The sequence below is a fragment of the Bombina bombina genome, chromosome 1, assembly GCF_027579735.1.
Source record: "Bombina bombina isolate aBomBom1 chromosome 1, aBomBom1.pri, whole genome shotgun sequence".
NCBI classification, from domain to species: Eukaryota; Metazoa; Chordata; class Amphibia; order Anura; family Bombinatoridae; genus Bombina; species Bombina bombina.
The window spans coordinates 1,511,735,526-1,511,754,978 of NC_069499.1; the positions used below are offsets into that span (position 1 = coordinate 1,511,735,526).

Here is a 19,453-nt window from a genome sequence, read left to right on the forward strand (position 1 = left end):
CGTCTGGGGAAATTTAAATCCCTAAGTATTTAAGCTTATCTTGTTGTAATCTCAAGGGACAGGTGCCTAATGTTGCGGTCAGTGTCTCTGTGTGGTATGTGATGTTTAGTATCTCTGATTTAGCTACATTGAGGTGAAAGTTAGAGAGACGGCCGTATTCACTGAAGGTGTTTAAGACTCTAGGGAGGGAGGTCTCTATGTCGGAGAGCGTCAGTAAGATGTCGTCGGCATATAATGCCAGTTTATGTGTGTTTGAAATGGTTTTGATACCTGAGATCAGAGGGTCCTCTCTAATTTTCTGCGCTAAAGTCTCTATCGAAATAGCAAATAAGATCGGCGAGAGTGGGCATCCCTGCCTGGTCCCGTTTCTGATATGGAATCTGTCTGACAGCAGGCCATTGACTTTTACTCTAGCCGAAGGGTTTTCATAGAGGGCAAATATCTGTCTGATAAAGGTGTCGCTAAACTTCATTCTCGCTAGTACCGCCTTCAGAAAGGGCCAGTGCACACGGTCAAACGCCTTTTCAGCGTCTGTTGAGACCAGTATGAGAGGTGTGTTCTGATGCTGCGCGTGCGAGACAAGCTGTAGTACTTTCAGCGTGTTATCTCGTGCCTCCCTCCCTGGCACAAAGCCCACCTGGTCAGGGTGTATCAGTGTAGGTAGGATCTTATTGATTCTGTTGGCTAATACCTTGGCGTAGATCTTTACGTCCACATTGAGGAGCGAGATCGGGCGGAAATTTTCTGGCCTATCTGGTGTTTTACCCTGTTTAGGGAGGACAGTGATATTAGCCTCCAGCATCTGATCTGTGAATCCCCCCTCTGACAGCAGCGAGTTAAATAGAATTGTAAGAGGTGCTAGCAAGTGATGTGCAAATTCTTTGTAATATTTCACTCCCAGTCCATCAGGGCCAGGGCTCTTACCATTTGGCATACTCTTGATGGCTAATTTAATTTCGTCAGCTGTTATCGGTCTGTCCAAGTGATCTGAGTCCTCTTGAGATAGTGTGGGTAGCTGGATGTCCCCTAAATATGTATCTATAAGTGATTGTGGGCTGTTGTTAGTGATATTGTAAAGTGCTTCATAGTATCGTCGGAATGTCTCAGCTATGGTCACACTGTCTTTCTGTGGTTGCCCTAATGCGTCAGAAATAGAGTGTATATGCGTGCTCAATTGTTTGCGTTTCAATGCCTTGGCTAGAGATGGGCCTATTTTATCGTTCATGTCAAAGTATTTTTGTTGTAGCATTGAGGCTTTACTCTGATATTCTTTGATGAGGTGATTGTTCAGTTCAGCCTTAACCGTGTTTAGGGACTTAAGTATTGTGGCAGATGATGTGTTCCTATTTAGCTCAGACTCCCAGTATCGAATCTGAGACAAAGATGAGTTCAGGAATTGTCGGTTTTGTTTAGCTTCTGTGGCTTTGAGTCGTATAAATTCCCCCCTTGCTACACATTTGTGTGCTTCCCAGGTCGTGGAGGTGGGCAAAGCGTCTAGTGGGTTCTCAATGAAGTAGTTCCGTAAGGTAGAGTCAATGGCCAGTTTGTGTAAGGGGTTGTCTAGTGTATGGTCGTCAAGTCTCCAGATGTAAGGTTTTATGGGTATATCTGGCCAGTCTAATGTGCATTGTACGGGAGCGTGATCTGACCAGGTAATTGGCAAAATGTTAGCGTTGTCAATCAGTGAGAGGCCTAATTGGTCCGTTATGAGGTAGTCGATTCTAGTGTAGACTTGGTGTGGATGTGAGAAGAAGGTGTAGTCTCGTGTGTCTGGGTGTAGGAATCTCCATATGTCATGTAATTTTAGTGAGCGGATTTGTGAATTGACAGTTCTGATTATTCTGTGCGATGTAGAGGTCTTCCCTGATGAGGTATCTAGGGAGGGGACCAGGGGTAGGTTAAGGTCGCCCGCCAAGAATAAAATACCTCTCGTGTGTTCTAAGATCAGTTGTTTGAATACAATATGTTGTCCTTGATTTGGCAGGTAGGCATTGGCTATTGTGATATGGAAGTTATACAGGATCCCCACCACTAGGAGGTAAGAACCGTTGGGGTCCTTGAATACCTTGGTTGGTCGAAAGGGGATTGAGTTCCTGATGAAGATACCTACCCCACCTTTCTTAGAACCGCCCGATGCTAGATAGTGTGTGTTATACCTGTGAGTGATGTACCTAGGCTCCCTCCCTTTCTTGAAGTGTGTCTCTTGTATGCAGATAATATCCCCTCCTGCTTTGTGTAACTGCGTGAAAGCAATTGATCTCTTTTCAGGACTGTTAAGTCCTTTGGCATTAATGGTTATGAGTTTAATGGGACGCGGTTGCATGTTTCTGGAGTGTTATAAGCTTGGTAACACAATTCCAGAGGGCTTCGGTTGTGTTCAATCTGCTTATTAGAGTGCAGGCGTGCTGAGGGCTGGGCAGTGTCAGTCTAGTCTGTAAACCCTACCTCCTCTGAGTCTGTAGAACAGGTAATGTCTAGGTCTCTCAAGTCCTTGTGAATGATAGGAAGTGAAAAGTGGGGTGGGGAAGGGGGGGTTGGAGTAGGGAAGAGAGGGGGGGGTGATAGCGAGGTTAGGAAGAGAAAGGGTGAGTTTGCAAGTAGGTATAGTGTACTAACAGTACGGCTGCTTCACCTAGGAAGCCAATGTTGTGTAGATAAGTTAACACTAGAAAACTGTAAAAGCAGCAATCAATCAAAATTAACAGAAAACTAGCAAAGTAGGTAACTAGCAAAATAGGGTATTATCCCCGTTATCAAACCCAGCATTTGAAAAAGTCAATTTAAAGATAACATTATATTATATACGACCTGACGCCTTGGATCAGGGACTGGCCTCCAGCCTAGGCCGTGGGGGCGGACAGTCCATATGTTGATGCGTTTCCTCCGCATCATCAGCGACAGTCACAAGTGAGGGGTGTTTGTGTAGACTCCTTTCATTGTTGAGTGTGGATGCAGGTCGCATCCGGGTCCCCAAGAGGGGCCTTGGTGTGGAGCTGTCCTTTGGTTGGACCTCTGTCTGGATGTGTATCTGAAGTGTCTCGCAGAAGCGGGGCAAATCATCCTGAATTTTATATTTAGCTGTGGTATTGCCGTTGTTGGCAATGATGCTGACCGGGAACCCCCAGCGATAGGCGATCTTCTTCTCTCTGAGCACTGATGTTATGTGGTTCAGGTCCCTTCTCTTTTGGAGTGTCGTGGGGCTCAGGTCTGTAAAAATCTGGATGCGGCAGCCTGCATGTGTGAAGTCCTGTTTTTGCCGTGAGTGTTTTAAGATGTCCTCCTTGTCCTTGAAGTGCAGTAGTTTCAGTATAATGTCCCTTGGGGTGCTTTAGGTGGGGGTTTCGCTCTAAGGGCCCTGTGTGCCCTTTCGATATTTACCTCGGGGGCATTCTCATCCCCTTTTAGCGTGCGGAACATGGCCTGCAGGCAACCCTCTAGGGCCCCTGGGTGGATGGATTCAGGTATCCCTCGAACTCTCAAGTTGTTCCTCCTGCCCCTGTTGTCTAAGTCCTCGACCTTCTCTAGTAGGTTGTATATGGTTTCTTCTTGGTCGTAGAGAAGGCGGGACATATGGTTGATGTCATTACTGGTTGTGTTGTGATTTTCTTCTAGGTTGGTAACTCTCCGCGTCACCTTTGATAAATCCCTTTTGAGGTCCCCATACCAGCCCTTTACTTCAGTGAGCATTTCTTTAAAGTCATCTTTGGAACATAAAGATTTGAGGTCTTCTCTAGTGATTTGTTGTGAAGTACTAAGAGCAGGGCTCACTGTCTGAGTACTGGGCTGTGGGCTTGATGCGGGCACAATGCTGTCTGCAGTTTGTAGTGGTGTCTTTGACGTGGATTCAGGTTGCTTTAAGAACTGCTGCATGGTCCTGGGATGTGGTATGCTCTCCAGCCTACTCGGTTTTTTCGCTGGCATGCTGTTATGCTATGTTGAGGGCTAGCGTGAATAGTAGCTAGCTGCTCCTTCAGGATTATTGTGGGCCAAAAATAAAGTTTATAAGTCAAATGCAGTTGCTGATGCCTGAGCTTGTACTCCCTGCGTACCTTAAGAGTGTCACTGTCCTCCTTATCTGCTTTATGTTCGGTGTGCTTAGGATTAGGGTGGATGAGGACTGTCTGCTTTTGTTTTTTCTTTTAAATACAGAGAGCTATAGGGAAAGATTGTAAGGCAGTCGATTTGGTGCTGGCTTTTGTGCTGATTCCCTTGCGCACTATGAGGGGCTGCTGTCTTGTGGGTTACTTTTCTGGTAGTGTGACTCAAGGGTCACCTGCATGTAGGTGCTGCCTGGTGGGGGTTGTGTGGGCGCACTGTCTCTAGTGACTATATTTTGAACCGTGCAGCAAGGGGAAAAGAAAAAGTAAATCACCTCGGAAAGTGCGCATGATGCATGATTCACGGTAACCGCTGGAAGCTGAGTAGGTATGCCCCTTGTTTCAGTGTCTTCTTGGGTGTAGAGGGTGTGCTCCTTCTCCACTGAGGGCTTTAGTGAGTCTAAGGGTTGATTTGTCCCTGTGGTGGAGGGTTGATGTGTTACGGTACTGTGAGTGGCTAAGTCCGTTGCCGCCCGAGGCCTGATGTGCGTGCCTTCTTGCCTTGCTATCCCGGTATGTGGCTTCCGCCTTGGGAGAGGGCCGCGCCCGCAGAGCTGTTACGTACTTTGATGTGTGTGACCGTTGGCGGGTGGCGGCAGCCGTTGAGTTGCTGCGATGTGTCTCCCTGTATAGTTCTTGGCCTCGGAGCTGAAATCTAGGCGTGCGTCGTCTCCACCCTCAGGCCCGGGTGTCGCCCGATGTTGTAAGCGGGCCCGGAGATGGTAGCAGGGGTTTTGCGGCTGTTGGTATGATGAGCCAGGCTCAGGGGATTGTGTCCTCTGGTACGGTGCTATATTTGAGGCGTCGGTCGGGTATAACTGCTGGGTTTATCAACTTAGGGCCTAGGAGCTATTGCACTTCGCGGCCATTTCACTGAACGGCCAAGCTCCGCCCCCCTAGAATTTAAGTTTTAAGCGATAGACATTATTTGTTAGATTTTTGTTGTTGTTATTTATTGTTCTACAAGCATTTTTAAATTGTTCCTATTATTTCAATATATATTTTAAAGTGTAACATGGATCCATGACTAATTGTTGTATAATTTTAAATGTACCAACTTTTTTATCTTATGTATTAAATCATATTATTTCAACCTATTGTTACCTTTGGTATTTGACTATCTGCCCATAGACCCTGCCTACGTTGTTTGGCGCTCTGATATCCAATCTTAAAATTGAATCCACCCTTGGCAACTAGGTGCCAATTTATTAGAGCTGGAGGTCTGTTGCGTTATATAGTTGGCGCTTAGTTATCACCTTTCCAACTTGTGGTAGGTGCTTCAGGAAACATGGGGTAAAATTTATTCAGATTACCTCAACAGATTGATGACTAGAATTCCAAAGGTCTGTAAGGCTGCAATTGCTCCACATGGAGGATTCTTTAATGAGACAAAGGACACAATTATTATTTCACTTAAAATTCATTATTTCCAAACTCTTCAATGACTATATTTCCTATTCTAACTCATTTCATGTATGTTTTCATGGAAAATAAGGAATTGTCTAAGTGACCCGAAACTTTTGAACGCCATTGTATTTTGACAAAATTATAATAAAACAGGATTTATTGTTTACTTCAGTGGGCAGCTATATCAGTTATTACTGCTTGGGCAGTACACTGAAAACAGATCTTGCTTCACTTCTTCATTCGTTATTCTCAGTGCTTCTAATTGTAGGTAATATATGGTGCTCATTCCCAGTTTGAATCCCTCTGTCCTGCCTGATCCTTTTTTTGCAATGTATATCTCCCCATCCCTCACCCAGTTATAATTTTAATAAAGTGAAATAAAATTTGCATATTAAATATTTGTTTTAATTTTTTTTTTTAACAGAAAACATTGTGCTACATATACTGTAAGTGGTGATTTTTAAGACCTAGAAATAGGTCACATTTCTTTGAGGTTTAGAGATTGACCTCTTGTAGACAATCCTAACCAGATTCAAGCTTAGCTCAGCAAAGACTTTCCCAACACACACCTAGCCTATAAATGAGAAAAGATGTTTGCTTCTACATTTCATCTCATTTTTCCTAAAAAAAAGGCACATAAGCGATAAACGTTTCCTATTGGTCATAGTGCAACTCAGTAGCAGCTTAAAAAATAAACATTTTTTTGGATACAACTATTTTGTTATATCCATTTATAAAATACACCCTTCACCTTGCATTTAGGTTAACCCAGTGTTGTCCAGAGGTTTCAACCGCAATTCCTTTTCATCAGTGGTACTGAAGGATTAATAAGATGACAATTTTTCATCTGTAGCACATGAATGGATCTCACAGAAACATATTTTCTTAAGTAGGAACATGCTTGCTAAGTTGGGATAAAGTTGTAGGGTACTGTGCAACTCATACAGTGAACATCTCCTTACAAAAAGTTTTTAGCAAGTATAGACCTAATTTCCTTTCAGGTCTGAGAGGTTTTTTTACCTGGTCTCTGATAGTGTTATAATTAGCTACTGAAGGTTTTCTGTTGTATGCTGCTTGGCAAAGGTTGTTTGAAAAAATCAGTTCTAAGGACCGTCTCTTCTCCGTATTTTTGCACGCATTGGTCTACAACTTCTAAGATTTTCAGAAGACGTCTGTCCAAAGCCAACAGGTGAGGTTCTGCAAGGATTGGCGTTAGAACATCATGGCTCAGTGATTCTCTCATGACATCACTTAATCTGTACTCTGCCAAGGTGAGAAGCTTCAGACGCAACCAGGTATCCATTTTTATCCTGGAGTAATAATTGCAAGGAGAAAATGTTTATTAAAGGGATAGAATAGCCAATTAGTTCATGTATTGAAAATATCAACAATCTATCACTGCATTACAAACAAATCTTTATAGAAAAGAAATGCTTAAAAAACCCCCATTTAAAACCATCAGTTTGAAGGGCTTTTCTATTAAAGAGCAGTCAAGGAATATACCCCTTGAAAGTCTGGTGAAATTTGCGTTCCTGATTTCCTTTGCTCTGGAAAATCAGATGCTGCTCAAATGTTAGTTTTTTTTAAATATACTTAAACGTGTTATGTGGGATTTACATATGGATTTACTTAAATGGAAGTTTAAGTAAAAACTATATGTGCTGTTTATTTTGCCTGCTTTTCCTGCAATTTAAATCTGAAAAATCTAGTTTTTGCACTCCTACATATGTCATTTGGTGCATCAATATGATGCACAATGATGAAAAAACAAAAACGTAGTAATATTTCTTTAATGTAATAAAACAGGTGGTCTTATAAAGTGTGTTGGAAAAACAGAATTTATGTTTACCTGATAAATTACTTTCTCCAACGGTGTGTCCGGTCCACGGCGTCATCCTTACTTGTGGGATATTCTCTTCCCCAACAGGAAATGGCAAAGAGCCCAGCAAAGCTGGTCACATGATCCCTCCTAGGCTCCGCCTACCCCAGTCATTCGACCGACGTTAAGGAGGAATATTTGCATAGGAGAAACCATATGGTACCGTGGTGACTGTAGTTAAAGAAAATAAATTATCAGACCTGATTAAAAAAAAACCAGGGCGGGCCGTGGACCGGACACACCGTTGGAGAAAGTAATTTATCAGGTAAACATAAATTCTGTTTTCTCCAACATAGGTGTGTCCGGTCCACGGCGTCATCCTTACTTGTGGGAACCAATACCAAAGCTTTAGGACACGGATGAAGGGAGGGAGCAAATCAGGTCACCTAAATGGAAGGCACCACGGCTTGCAAAACCTTTCTCCCAAAAATAGCCTCAGAAGAAGCAAAAGTATCAAACTTGTAAAATTTGGTAAAAGTGTGCAGTGAAGACCAAGTCGCTGCCCTACATATCTGATCAACAGAAGCCTCGTTCTTGAAGGCCCATGTGGAAGCCACAGCCCTAGTGGAATGAGCTGTGATTCTTTCGGGAGGCTGCCGTCCGGCAGTCTCGTAAGCCAATCTGATGATGCTTTTAATCCAAAAAGAGAGAGAGGTAGAAGTTGCTTTTTGACCTCTCCTTTTACCGGAATAAACAACAAACAAGGAAGATGTTTGTCTAAAATCCTTTGTAGCATCTAAATAGAATTTTAGCGCGCGAACAACATCCAAATTGTGCAACAAACGTTCCTTCTTTGAAACTGGTTTCGGACACAGAGAAGGTACGATAATCTCCTGGTTAATGTTTTTGTTAGAAACAACTTTTGGAAGAAAACCAGGTTTAGTACGTAAAACCACCTTATCTGCATGGAACACCAGATAAGGAGGAGAACACTGCAGAGCAGATAATTCTGAAACTCTTCTAGCAGAAGAAATTGCAACTAAAAACAAAACTTTCCAAGATAATAACTTAATATCAACGGAATGCAAGGGTTCAAACGGAACCCCCTGAAGAACTGAAAGAACTAAATTGAGACTCCAAGGAGGAGTCAAAGGTTTGTAAACAGGCTTAATTCTAACCAGAGCCTGAACAAAGGCTTGAACATCTGGCACAGCGGCCAGCTTTTTGTGAAGTAACACAGACAAGGCAGAAATCTGTCCCTTCAGGGAACTAGCAGATAATCCTTTTTCCAATCCTTCTTGAAGGAAGGATAGAATCCTAGGAATCTTCACCTTGTCCCAAGGGAATCCTTTAGATTCACACCAACAGATATATTTTTTCCAAATTTTGTGGTAAATCTTTCTAGTTACAGGCTTTCTGGCCTGAACAAGAGTATCGATAACAGAATCTGAGAACCCTCGCTTCGATAAGATCAAGCGTTCAATCTCCAAGCAGTCAGCTGGAGTGAAACCAGATTCGGATGTTCGAACGGACCCTGAACAAGAAGGTCTCGTCTCAAAGGTAGCTTCCAAGGTGGAGCCGATGACATATTCACCAGATCTGCATACCAAGTCCTGCGTGGCCACGCAGGAGCTATCAAGATCACCGACGCCCTCTCCTGATTGATCCTGGCTACCAGCCTGGGGATGAGAGGAAACGGCGGGAACACATAAGCTAGTTTGAAGGTCCAAGGTGCTACTAGTGCATCCACTAGAGCCGCCTTGGGATCCCTGGATCTGGACCCGTAGCAAGGAACTTTGAAGTTCTGACGAGAGGCCATCAGATCCATGTCTGGAATGCCCCACAGCTGAGTGACTTGGGCAAAGATTTCCGGATGGAGTTCCCACTCCCCCGGATGCAATGTCTGACGACTCAGAAAATCCGCTTCCCAATTTTCCACTCCTGGGATGTGGATAGCAGACAGGTGGCAGGAGTGAGACTCCGCCCATAGAATGATTTTGGTCACTTCTTCCATCGCCAGGGAACTCCTTGTTCCCCCCTGATGGTTGATGTACGCAACAGTTGTCATGTTGTCTGATTGAAACCGTATGAACTTGGCCCTCGCTAGCTGAGGCCAAGCCTTGAGAGCATTGAATATCGCTCTCAGTTCCAGAATATTTATCGGTAGAAGAGATTCTTCCCGAGACCAAAGACCCTGAGCTTTCAGGGATCCCCAGACCGCGCCCCAGCCCATTCGACTGGCGTCGGTCGTGACAATGACCCACTCTGGTCTGCGGAATGTCATCCCTCGTGACAGGTTGTCCAGGGACAGCCACCAACGGAGTGAGTCTCTGGTCCTCTGATTTACTTGTATCTTCGGAGACAAGTCTGTATAGTCCCCATTCCACTGACTGAGCATGCACAGTTGTAATGGTCTTAGATGAATGCGTGCAAAAGGAACTATGTCCATTGCCGCTACCATCAACCCGATCACTTCCATGCACTGAGCTATGGAAGGAAGAGGAACGGAATGAAGTATCCGACAAGAGTCTAGAAGTTTTGTTTTTCTGGCCTCTGTCAGAAAAATCCTCATTTCTAAGGAGTCTATTATTGTTCCCAAGAAGGGAACCCTTGTTGACGGAGATAGAGAACTCTTTTCCACGTTCACTTTCCATCCGTGAGATCTGAGAAAGGCCAGGACAATGTCCGTGTGAGCCTTTGCTTGAGGAAGGGACGACGCTTGAATCAGAATGTCGTCCAAGTAAGGAACTACAGCAATGCCCCTTGGTCTTAGCACAGCTAGAAGGGACCCTAGTACCTTTGTGAAAATCCTTGGAGCAGTGGCTAATCCGAAAGGAAGCGCCACGAACTGGTAATGTTTGTCCAGGAATGCGAACCTCAGGAACCGATGATGTTCCTTGTGGATAGGAATATGTAGATACGCATCCTTTAAATCCACCGTGGTCATGAATTGACCTTCCTGGATGGAAGGAAGAATAGTTCGAATGGTTTCCATCTTGAACGATGGAACCTTGAGAAACTTGTTTAAAATCTTGAGATCTAAGATTGGTCTGAACGTTCCCTCTTTTTTGGGAACTATAAACAGATTGGAGTAGAACCCCATCCCTTGTTCTCTTAATGGAACAGGATGAATCACTCCCATTTTTAACAGGTCTTCTACACAATGTAAGAATGCCTGTCTTTTTATGTGGTCTGAAGACAACTGAGACCTGTGGAACCTCCCCCTTGGGGGAAGCCCCTTGAATTCCAGAAGATAACCTTGGGAGACTATTTCTAGCGCCCAAGGATCCAGAACATCTCTTGCCCAAGCCTGAGCGAAGAGAGAGAGTCTGCCCCCCACCAGATCCGGTCCCGGATCGGGGGCCAACATTTCATGCTGTCTTGGTAGCAGTGGCAGGTTTCTTGGCCTGCTTTCCCTTGTTCCAGCCTTGCATTGGTCTCCAAGCTGGCTTGGCTTGAGAAGTATTACCCTCTTGCTTAGAGGACGTAGCACTTTGGGCTGGTCCGTTTCTACGAAAGGGACGAAAATTAGGTTTATTTTTTGCCTTGAAAAGCCGATCCTGAGGAAGGGCGTGGCCCTTACCCCCAGTGATATCAGAGATAATCTCTTTCAAGTCAGGGCCAAACAGCGTTTTCCCCTTGAAAGGAATGTTAAGTAGCTTGTTCTTGGAAGACGCAACAGCCGACCAAGATTTCAACCAAAGCGCTCTGCGCGCCACAATAGCAAACCCAGAATTCTTAGCCGCTAACCTAGCCAATTGCAAAGTGGCGTCTAGGGTGAAAGAATTAGCCAATTTGAGAGCATTGATTCTGTCCATAATCTCCTCATAAGGAGGAGAATCACTATCGACCGCCTTTATCAGCTCATCGAACCAGAAACATGCGGCTGTAGCGACAGGGACAATGCATGAAATTGGTTGTAGAAGGTAACCCTGCTGAACAAACATCTTTTTAAGCAAACCTTCTAATTTTTTATCCATAGGATCTTTGAAAGCACAACTATCCTCTATGGGTATAGTGGTGCGTTTGTTTAAAGTGGAAACCGCTCCCTCGACCTTGGGGACTGTCTGCCATAAGTCCTTTCTGGGGTCGACCATAGGAAACAATTTTTTAAATATGGGGGGAGGGACGAAAGGAATACCGGGCCTTTCCCATTCTTTATTAACAATGTCCGCCACCCGCTTGGGTATAGGAAAAGCTTCTGGGAGCCCCGGCACCTCTAGGAACTTGTCCATTTTACATAGTTTCTCTGGGATGACCAACTTGTCACAATCATCCAGAGTGGATAATACCTCCTTAAGCAGAATGCGGAGATGTTCCAACTTAAATTTAAATGCAATCACATCAGGTTCAGCTTGTTGCGAAATGTTCCCTGAATCAGTAATTTCTCCCTCAGACAAAACCTCCCTGGCCCCATCAGACTGGGTTAGGGGCCCTTCAGAAATATTATTATCAGCGTCGTCATGCTCTTCAGTATCTAAAACAGAGCAGTCGCGCTTACGCTGATAAGTGTTCATTTTGGCTAAAATGTTTTTGACAGAATTATCCATTACAGCCGTTAATTTTTGCATAGTAAGGAGTATTGGCGCGCTAGATGTACTAGGGGCCTCCTGAGTGGGCAAGACTCGTGTAGACGAAGGAGGGAATGATGCAGTACCATGCTTACTCCCCTCACTTGAGGAATCATCTTGGGCATCATTGTCATTGTCACATAAATCACATTTATTTAAATGAATAGGAATTCTGGCTTCCCCACATTCAGAACACAGTCTATCTGGTAGTTCAGACATGTTAAACAGGCATAAACTTGATAACAAAGTACAAAAAACGTTTTAAAATAAAACCGTTACTGTCACTTTAAATTTTAAACTGAACACACTTTATTACTGCAATTGCGAAAAAACATGAAGGAATTGTTCAAAATTCACCAAATTTTCACCACAGTGTCTTAAAGCCTTAAAAGTATTGCACACCAAATTTGGAAGCTTTAGCCCTTAAAATAACGGAACCGGAGCCGTTTTGAACTTTAACCCCTTTACAGTCCCTGGTATCTGCTTTGCTGAGACCCAACCAAGCCCCAAGGGGAATACGATACCAAATGACGCCTTCAGAAAGTCTTTTCTAAGTATCAGAGCTCCTCTCACATGCGACTGCATGCCATGCCTCTCAAAAACAAGTGCGCAACACCGGCGCGAAAATGAGGCTCTGCCTATGCTTTAGGAAAGCCCCTAAAGAATAAGGTGTCTAAAACAGTGCCTGCCGATATGATTATATCAAAATACCCAGATAAAATGATTCCTCAAGGCTAAATATGTGTTAATAATGAATCGATTTAGCCCAGAAAAAGTCTACAGTCTTAATAAGCCCTTTTTGAAGCCCTTATTTACGATCGTAATAAACATGGCTTACCGGATCCCATAGGGAAAATGACAGCTTCCAGCATTACATCGTCTTGTTAGAATGTGTCATACCTCAAGCAGCAAGAGACTGCTCACTGTTCCCCCAACTGAAGTTAATTGCTCTCAACAGTCCTGTGTGGAACAGCCATGGATTTTAGTGACGGTTGCTAAAATCATTTTCCTCATACAAACAGAAATCTTCATCTCTTTTCTGTTTCTGAGTAAATAGTACATACCAGCACTATTTCAAAATAACAAACTCTTGATTGAATAATAAAAAACTACAGTTAAACACTAAAAAACTCTAAGCCATCTCCGTGGAGATGTTGCCTGTACAACGGCAAAGAGAATGACTGGGGTAGGCGGAGCCTAGGAGGGATCATGTGACCAGCTTTGCTGGGCTCTTTGCCATTTCCTGTTGGGGAAGAGAATATCCCACAAGTAAGGATGACGCCGTGGACCGGACACACCTATGTTGGAGAAACTAAAATTTTCACAGTTAAATTACACAAATAACAATAAAAATAAATAATGAAAGTGCATTGTGTTTAAATAAAAGTCCAATCATAAATTAACTCTTAAATAATCATATATGAGAATAATAATAAAGTTTATTATTTAACCCCTTAATGACCACAGCACTTTTCCATTTTGTCCGTTTGGGACCAAGGCTATTTTTACATTTCTGCGGTGTTTGTGTTTAGCTGTAATTTTCCCCTTACTCATTTAATGTACCCACACATATTATGTACCGTTTTTCTCGCCATTAAATGGACTTTCAAAATATACCATTATTTTCATCATATCTTATAATTTACTATAAAAAAAAAATTATAAAATATGAGGAAAAAATGGAAAAAAACACTTTTTCTAACTTTGACCCCCAAAATCTGTTATACATCTACAACCACCAAAAAAAACATATGCTAAATAGTTTCTAAATTTTGTCCTGAGTTTAGAAATACCCAATGTTCTTTTGCAAGTTATAGGGCCATAAATACAAGTAGCACTTTGCTATTTCCAAACCACTTTTTTTCAGAATTAGCGATAGTTATATTGGGACACTGATATCTTTCAGGAATCCCTGAATATCCATTGACATGTATATATTTTTTTTTTAGAAGACATCCCAAAGTATTGATCTAGGCCCATTTTGGTATATTTCATGCCACCATTTCACCGCCAAATGCGATCAAATAAAAAAAATTGTTCACTTTTTCACAATTTTTTTCACAATTTTTTTCACAAACTTTAGGTTTTTCACTGAAATTATTTACAAAAAACTTATGCAATTATAGCATACATGGTTGTAAATGCTTCTCTGGGATCCCCTTTGTTCATAAATAGCAGACATATATGGCTTTGGTTTTGCTTTTTACTAATTAGAAGGCTGCTAAATGCGACTGCGCACCACACGTGTATTATGCCCAGCAGTGAAGGGGTTAATTAGGGAGCATGTAGGGAGCTTCTAGGGTTAATTTTAGCTTCAGTGTAGTGTAGTAGACAACCCCAAGTATTGATCTAGGCCCATTTTGGTATATTTCATGCCACCATTTCACCGCCAAATGCAATCAAATTAAAAAAAACGCTAAATTTTTCACAATTTTAGGTTTCTCACTAAAATTATTTACAAACAGCATGTGCAATTATGGCACAAATGGTTGTAAATGGTTCTCTGGGATCCCCTTTGTTCAGAAATAACAGACATATATGACTTTGGCGTTGCTTTTTGGTAATTAGAAGGCCGCTAAGTGCTGCTGCGCATCACACGTGTATTATGGCTAGCAGTGAAGGGGTTAATTAGGTAGTTTGTAGGGAGCTTGCAGGGTTAATTTTAGCTTTAGTGTAGAGATCAGACTCCCACCTGACACATCAGACCCCCTGATCCCTCCCAAACAGCTCCCTTCCCTCCCCCACCCCACAATTGTCCCCGCCATCTTAAGTACTGGCAGAAAGTCTGCCAGTACTAAAATAAGTGTTTTTTTAAAAAAAAATAAAAAAATACATTTTTAGCATATTTACATATGCTAGTTTGTAGGATCCCCCCTTAGCCCCCAACCTCCCTGATCCCCCCCAAAACAGCTCTCTAACCCCCCCCCCTCTGCCTTATTGGGGGCCATCTTGGGTACTGGCAGCTGTCTGCCAGTACCCAGTTTGCAAGAAAAATGTTTTTTTTTTAATGATTATGTTATTTTTCTCTAGTGTAGCTTCCCCCCCCCCACAGACCAATCCCCCACCCCCTGATTAAGGTATTTTATATAGATAAAAACTATTTTTTATTAACTTTTTAACTTTTGATACAAACTTTTTTTCTGTAGTGTAGCAGTTCCCACCCGCTCCCTCCCCGTGCACGCGCCCGCCCCCGCCCTCCCGTGCACGCGCCCGTGCGCGCCTCCGATCACCCCCGCCCACGATCCCGCCCCCCTACACATCATCAAGGCCATCGATGGCCGCCACCCGCCTCCCGAACCGGCTCCCACCCACCAACGAATTTAGCCGGTGATGTCCGGTGCAGAGAGGGCCACAGAGTGGCTCTCTCTGCACCGGATTGCTAAAAAAGGTTATTGCAGGATGCCTCAATATCGAGGCATCACTGCAATAACCGGAAAGCAACTGGAAGCGAGCAGGATCGCTTCCAGCTGCTTTCCAGACCAAGGACGTACGCCACACGTCCTCGGTCATTAAGTGTATTTTTTTTGAGGACGTGTGGCGTACGTCCTTGGTCGTTAAGGGGTTAAACATTTTTATGGATCAGATAGAACATGCCATTTTAAGAGACTTTTCAATTTACTTATATTATCAAATGTACTTCGTTTGTGTCTTTTGTTGAAAAGCATATCTAGATAGGTTCCAGGAGCAGCAATGCACTCTCAGGAGCTATCTGGTGATTGGTTGCTGCACACATGTCTCTTGTTATAAGAGCAGCAACTGGTAGTGCATTGCTGCTCTGGAACTGACTTAAACCTCCAAACTGTCCCACATTCGGCAGGATTGTTATCTGCTTGGCGCACTGCCCACTTTCTCCCAAGCAGAGTAATTGTTCCGGTTTTTAGCAAATCTCCCAGCTCCGTCCTGGGCATGCCTGATCCCAGTCATGACAAGCCCAACCTAGAAAAACCTGTAGCCCCTACCATCCTATTGCAGTCCTGCCCACAAAATAATGGTGGGGCATCACCCTCACAACCGCTCACCTCCAAGTCCTAGAAAGCCTCCAGTATATGTTGGGAGGCAGATCTCTGAGGAAATAAGGCACAGTGGCAGTGCCATACACAATGCATTAAGGTCACCAGTCCCCTACTAATTGATAGGTGGACAAATTCTGAAAAGTTGTTAGCAGTGATGTATTCAAGTCTTTTACTCCAAGTCTCAAGTCAAATCTAAAGTCCTTTCAAGTCAAGTCTCAAGTCTGGGAGCCAACTTTAACAGAAAAAAAAGGAGGTGGTGTGTTTGGGGGAGGGGGAGTTTTAAGAACTAGAAAATCAAGAAGATGTACACAAAAAAGCTATGGGCAAGTTCAACAAGGCTTTATTTAAACAGAGCTGAACTGTTAATCAAATTTATCAAGATTGCATTTTAGAAAAACTATGTTTTCCACAAGATGCAAGTCGGTCGCTAAAAAACAAAATTTATGCTTACCTGATAAATTTCTTTCTTCTGCGATGTACCGAGTCCACGGTTTCATCCTTACTTGTGGAATATTATCGTTCCTAACAGGAAGTGGCAAAGAGAGCACCCACAGCAGAGCTGTCTATATAGCTCCCCCCTTAACTCCACCCCCCAGTCATTCGACCGAAGGCCAAGGAAGAAAAAGGAGAAACTATAAGGTGCAGAGGTGACTGAAGTGTTTAATAAAAAATACTATCTGTCTTGAATAGACAGGACGGGCCGTGGACTCGATACATCGCAAAAGAAAGAAATTTATCAGGTAAGCATAAATTTTGTTTTCTTTTGCAAGATGTACCGAGTCCACGGTTTCATCCTTACTTGTGAGATACCAATACCAAAGCTTTAGGACACGGATGAAGGGAGGGACAAGACAGGAACCTAAATGGAAGGCACCACTGCTTGCAAAACCTTTTTCCCAAAAATAGCCTCCGAAGAAGCAAAAGTATCAAATTTGTAAAATTTTGAAAAGGTATGGAGCGAAGACCAAGTCGCAGCCTTACAAATCTGTTCAACAGAAGCATCATTTTTAAAAGCCCATGTGGAAGCTACCCACTCTAGTAGAATGAGCTGTAATCCTTTCAGGAGGCTGCTGTCCAGCAGTCTCATAAGCCAAACGGATGATGCTTTTCAGCCAAAAGGAAAGAGAGGTAGCCATAGCCTTTTGACCCCTACGCTTTCCAGAATAGACAACAAACAAAGAAGATGTTTGATGAAAATCTTTGGTTGCCTGCAAATAAAACTTCAAAGCACGAACTACGTCCAAGTTGTGCAACAGACGTTCCTTCTTAGAAGGAGGATTAGGACACAGAGAAGGAACAACAATTTCCTGATTGATATTCCTGTTAGTAACAACCTTAGGTAGGAACCCAGGTTTGGTACGCAAAACCACCTTATCAGCATGGAAAACAAGATAAGGTGAGTCACATTGTAATGCAGATAGTTCAGAAACTCTTCGAGCTGAAGAGATAGCAACTAGAAACAGAACTTTCCAAGATAGAAGCTTAATATCTATGGAATGCATGGGTTCAAACGGAACCCCCTGAAGAACTTTAAGAACTAAATTTATACTCCATGGCGGAGCAACAGGTTTAAACACAGGCTAAATTCTAGCTAAAGCCTGACAAAAGGCCCGAACGTCTGGGACATCTGCCAGACGCTTGTGCTACAGAATAGACAGAGCAGATATCTGTCCTTTTAAGGAACTAGCTGACTATCCTTTCTCCAATCCCTCTTGGAGAAAAGACAAAATCCTAGGAATCCTTATTTTACTCCATGAGTAGCCTTTGAATTTGCACCAAAAAAGATATTTACGCCATATATTATGATAGATTTTCCTGGTGACAGGCTTTCGAGCCTGAATCAAGGTATCTATGACCGACTCGGAGAAACCCCGCTTTGATAGAATCAAGCGTTCAATCTCCAAGCAGTCAGTTGCAGAGAAATTAGATTTGGATGCTTGAGTGGACCTTGAATCAAAAGGTCCTGTCTCAGCGGCAGAGTCCATGGTGGCAGAGATGACATGTCCACCAGGTCTGCATACCAAGTCCTGCGTGGCCACGCAGGCGCTATCAAAATCACCAAAGCTCTCTCCTGTTTGATTCTGGCAATCAGACGCGGAAGGAGAGGGAAAGGTGGAAACACATAAGCCAGGTTGAACGACCAGGGTACTGCTAGAGCATCTATCAGTACTGCCTGAGGATCCCTTGACCTGGATCCGTAACAAGGAAGTTTGGCGTTCTGACGAGATGCCATCAGATCCAATTCTGGTGTGCCCCATAGCTGAACCAGTTGAGCAAACACCTCCGGATGGAGTTCCCACTCTCCCGGATGAAAAGTCTGACGACTTAGAAAATCTGCCTCCCAGTTCTCTACTCCTGGGATATAGATCGCTGACAGATGGCAAGAGTGAGCCTCTGCCCATAGGATTATTCTTGAAACTTCTATCATCGCTAAGGAACTCTTTGTTCCCCCCTGATGATTGATATAAGCCACAGTCATGATGTTGTCCGACTGAAATCTGATTAATCTGGCCGAAGCCAGCTGAGGCCACGCCTGAAGAGCATTGAATATCGCTCTTAATTCCAGAATATTTATCGGTAGGAGGGCCTCCTCCTGAGTCCACAAACCCTGTGCTTTCAGGGAATTCCAGACTGCACCCCAGCCCAGTAGGCTGGCGTCTGTCGTCACGATAACCCACGCTGGCCTGCGGAAACACATTCCCTGGGACAGATGATCCTGTGACAACCACCAAAGAAGAGAGTCTCTGGTCTCTTGATCCAGATTTATCTGAGGAGATAAATCTGCATAATCCCCATTTCACTGTTTGAGCATGCATAGTTGCAGTGGTCTGAGATGCAAGCGAGCAAACGGAACTATGTCCATTGCTGCTACCATTAGTCCGATTACCTCCATACACTGAGCCACTGACGGCCGAGGAATGGAATGAAGAGCTCGGCAGGTGGACAAAATCTTTGATTTCCTGACCTCCGTCAGAAATATTTTCATGTCCACCGAGTCTATCAGAGTCCCTAGAAATGAAACTCTTGTGAGAGGGGAAAGAACTTTTTTACGTTCACCTTCCACCCGTGAGATCTTAGAAAGGCCAACACTAAGTCCGTGCGAGACTTGACTAGTTGGAAAGTCGACGCTTGAATTAGTATGTCGTCTAGATAAGGCGCCACTGCTATGCCCTGCGGCCTTAGGACCGCCAGAAGGGACCCTAGCACGTTTGTGAAGATTCGTGGCGCCGTGGCCAATCCAAAGGGAAGAGCCACAAACTTGTAATGCTTGTCCAGAAAAGCAAACCTGAGGAATTGGTGATGATCTTTGTGGATAGGAATGTGTAGATACGCATCCTTTAAGTCCACGGTGGTCATATATTGACCCTCCTGGATCATTGGTAAAATAGTCTGAATGGTCTCCATCTTGAAGGATGGGACTCTTAGGAATTGGTTTAGGATCTTGAGATCTAGAATTGGTCTGAAAGTTCCCTCTTTTTTGGGAACCACAAACAGATTGGAGTAGAACTCCTGCCCCTGTTCTGCTTTTGGAACTGGGCAGATCAC

The 19,453-nt window shown here is 43.6% G+C and overlaps 1 protein-coding gene across 1 annotated transcript in view; it reads right to left on the bottom strand.

Moving 5' to 3' along the window:
* Positions 1 to 5,887: 5,887 nt before the first annotated feature.
* FAM20A (FAM20A golgi associated secretory pathway pseudokinase) overlaps positions 5,888 to 19,453 on the bottom strand; it is a 190,421-nt gene continuing 176,855 nt past the window's right edge. Inside the window, exon 11 of the mRNA XM_053708155.1 lies at positions 5,888 to 6,814. Within this exon, the coding sequence (XP_053564130.1) occupies positions 6,547 to 6,814 (268 nt within the window). The 3' untranslated portion in view covers positions 5,888 to 6,546. The remainder of the gene's footprint in view (positions 6,815 to 19,453) is intronic.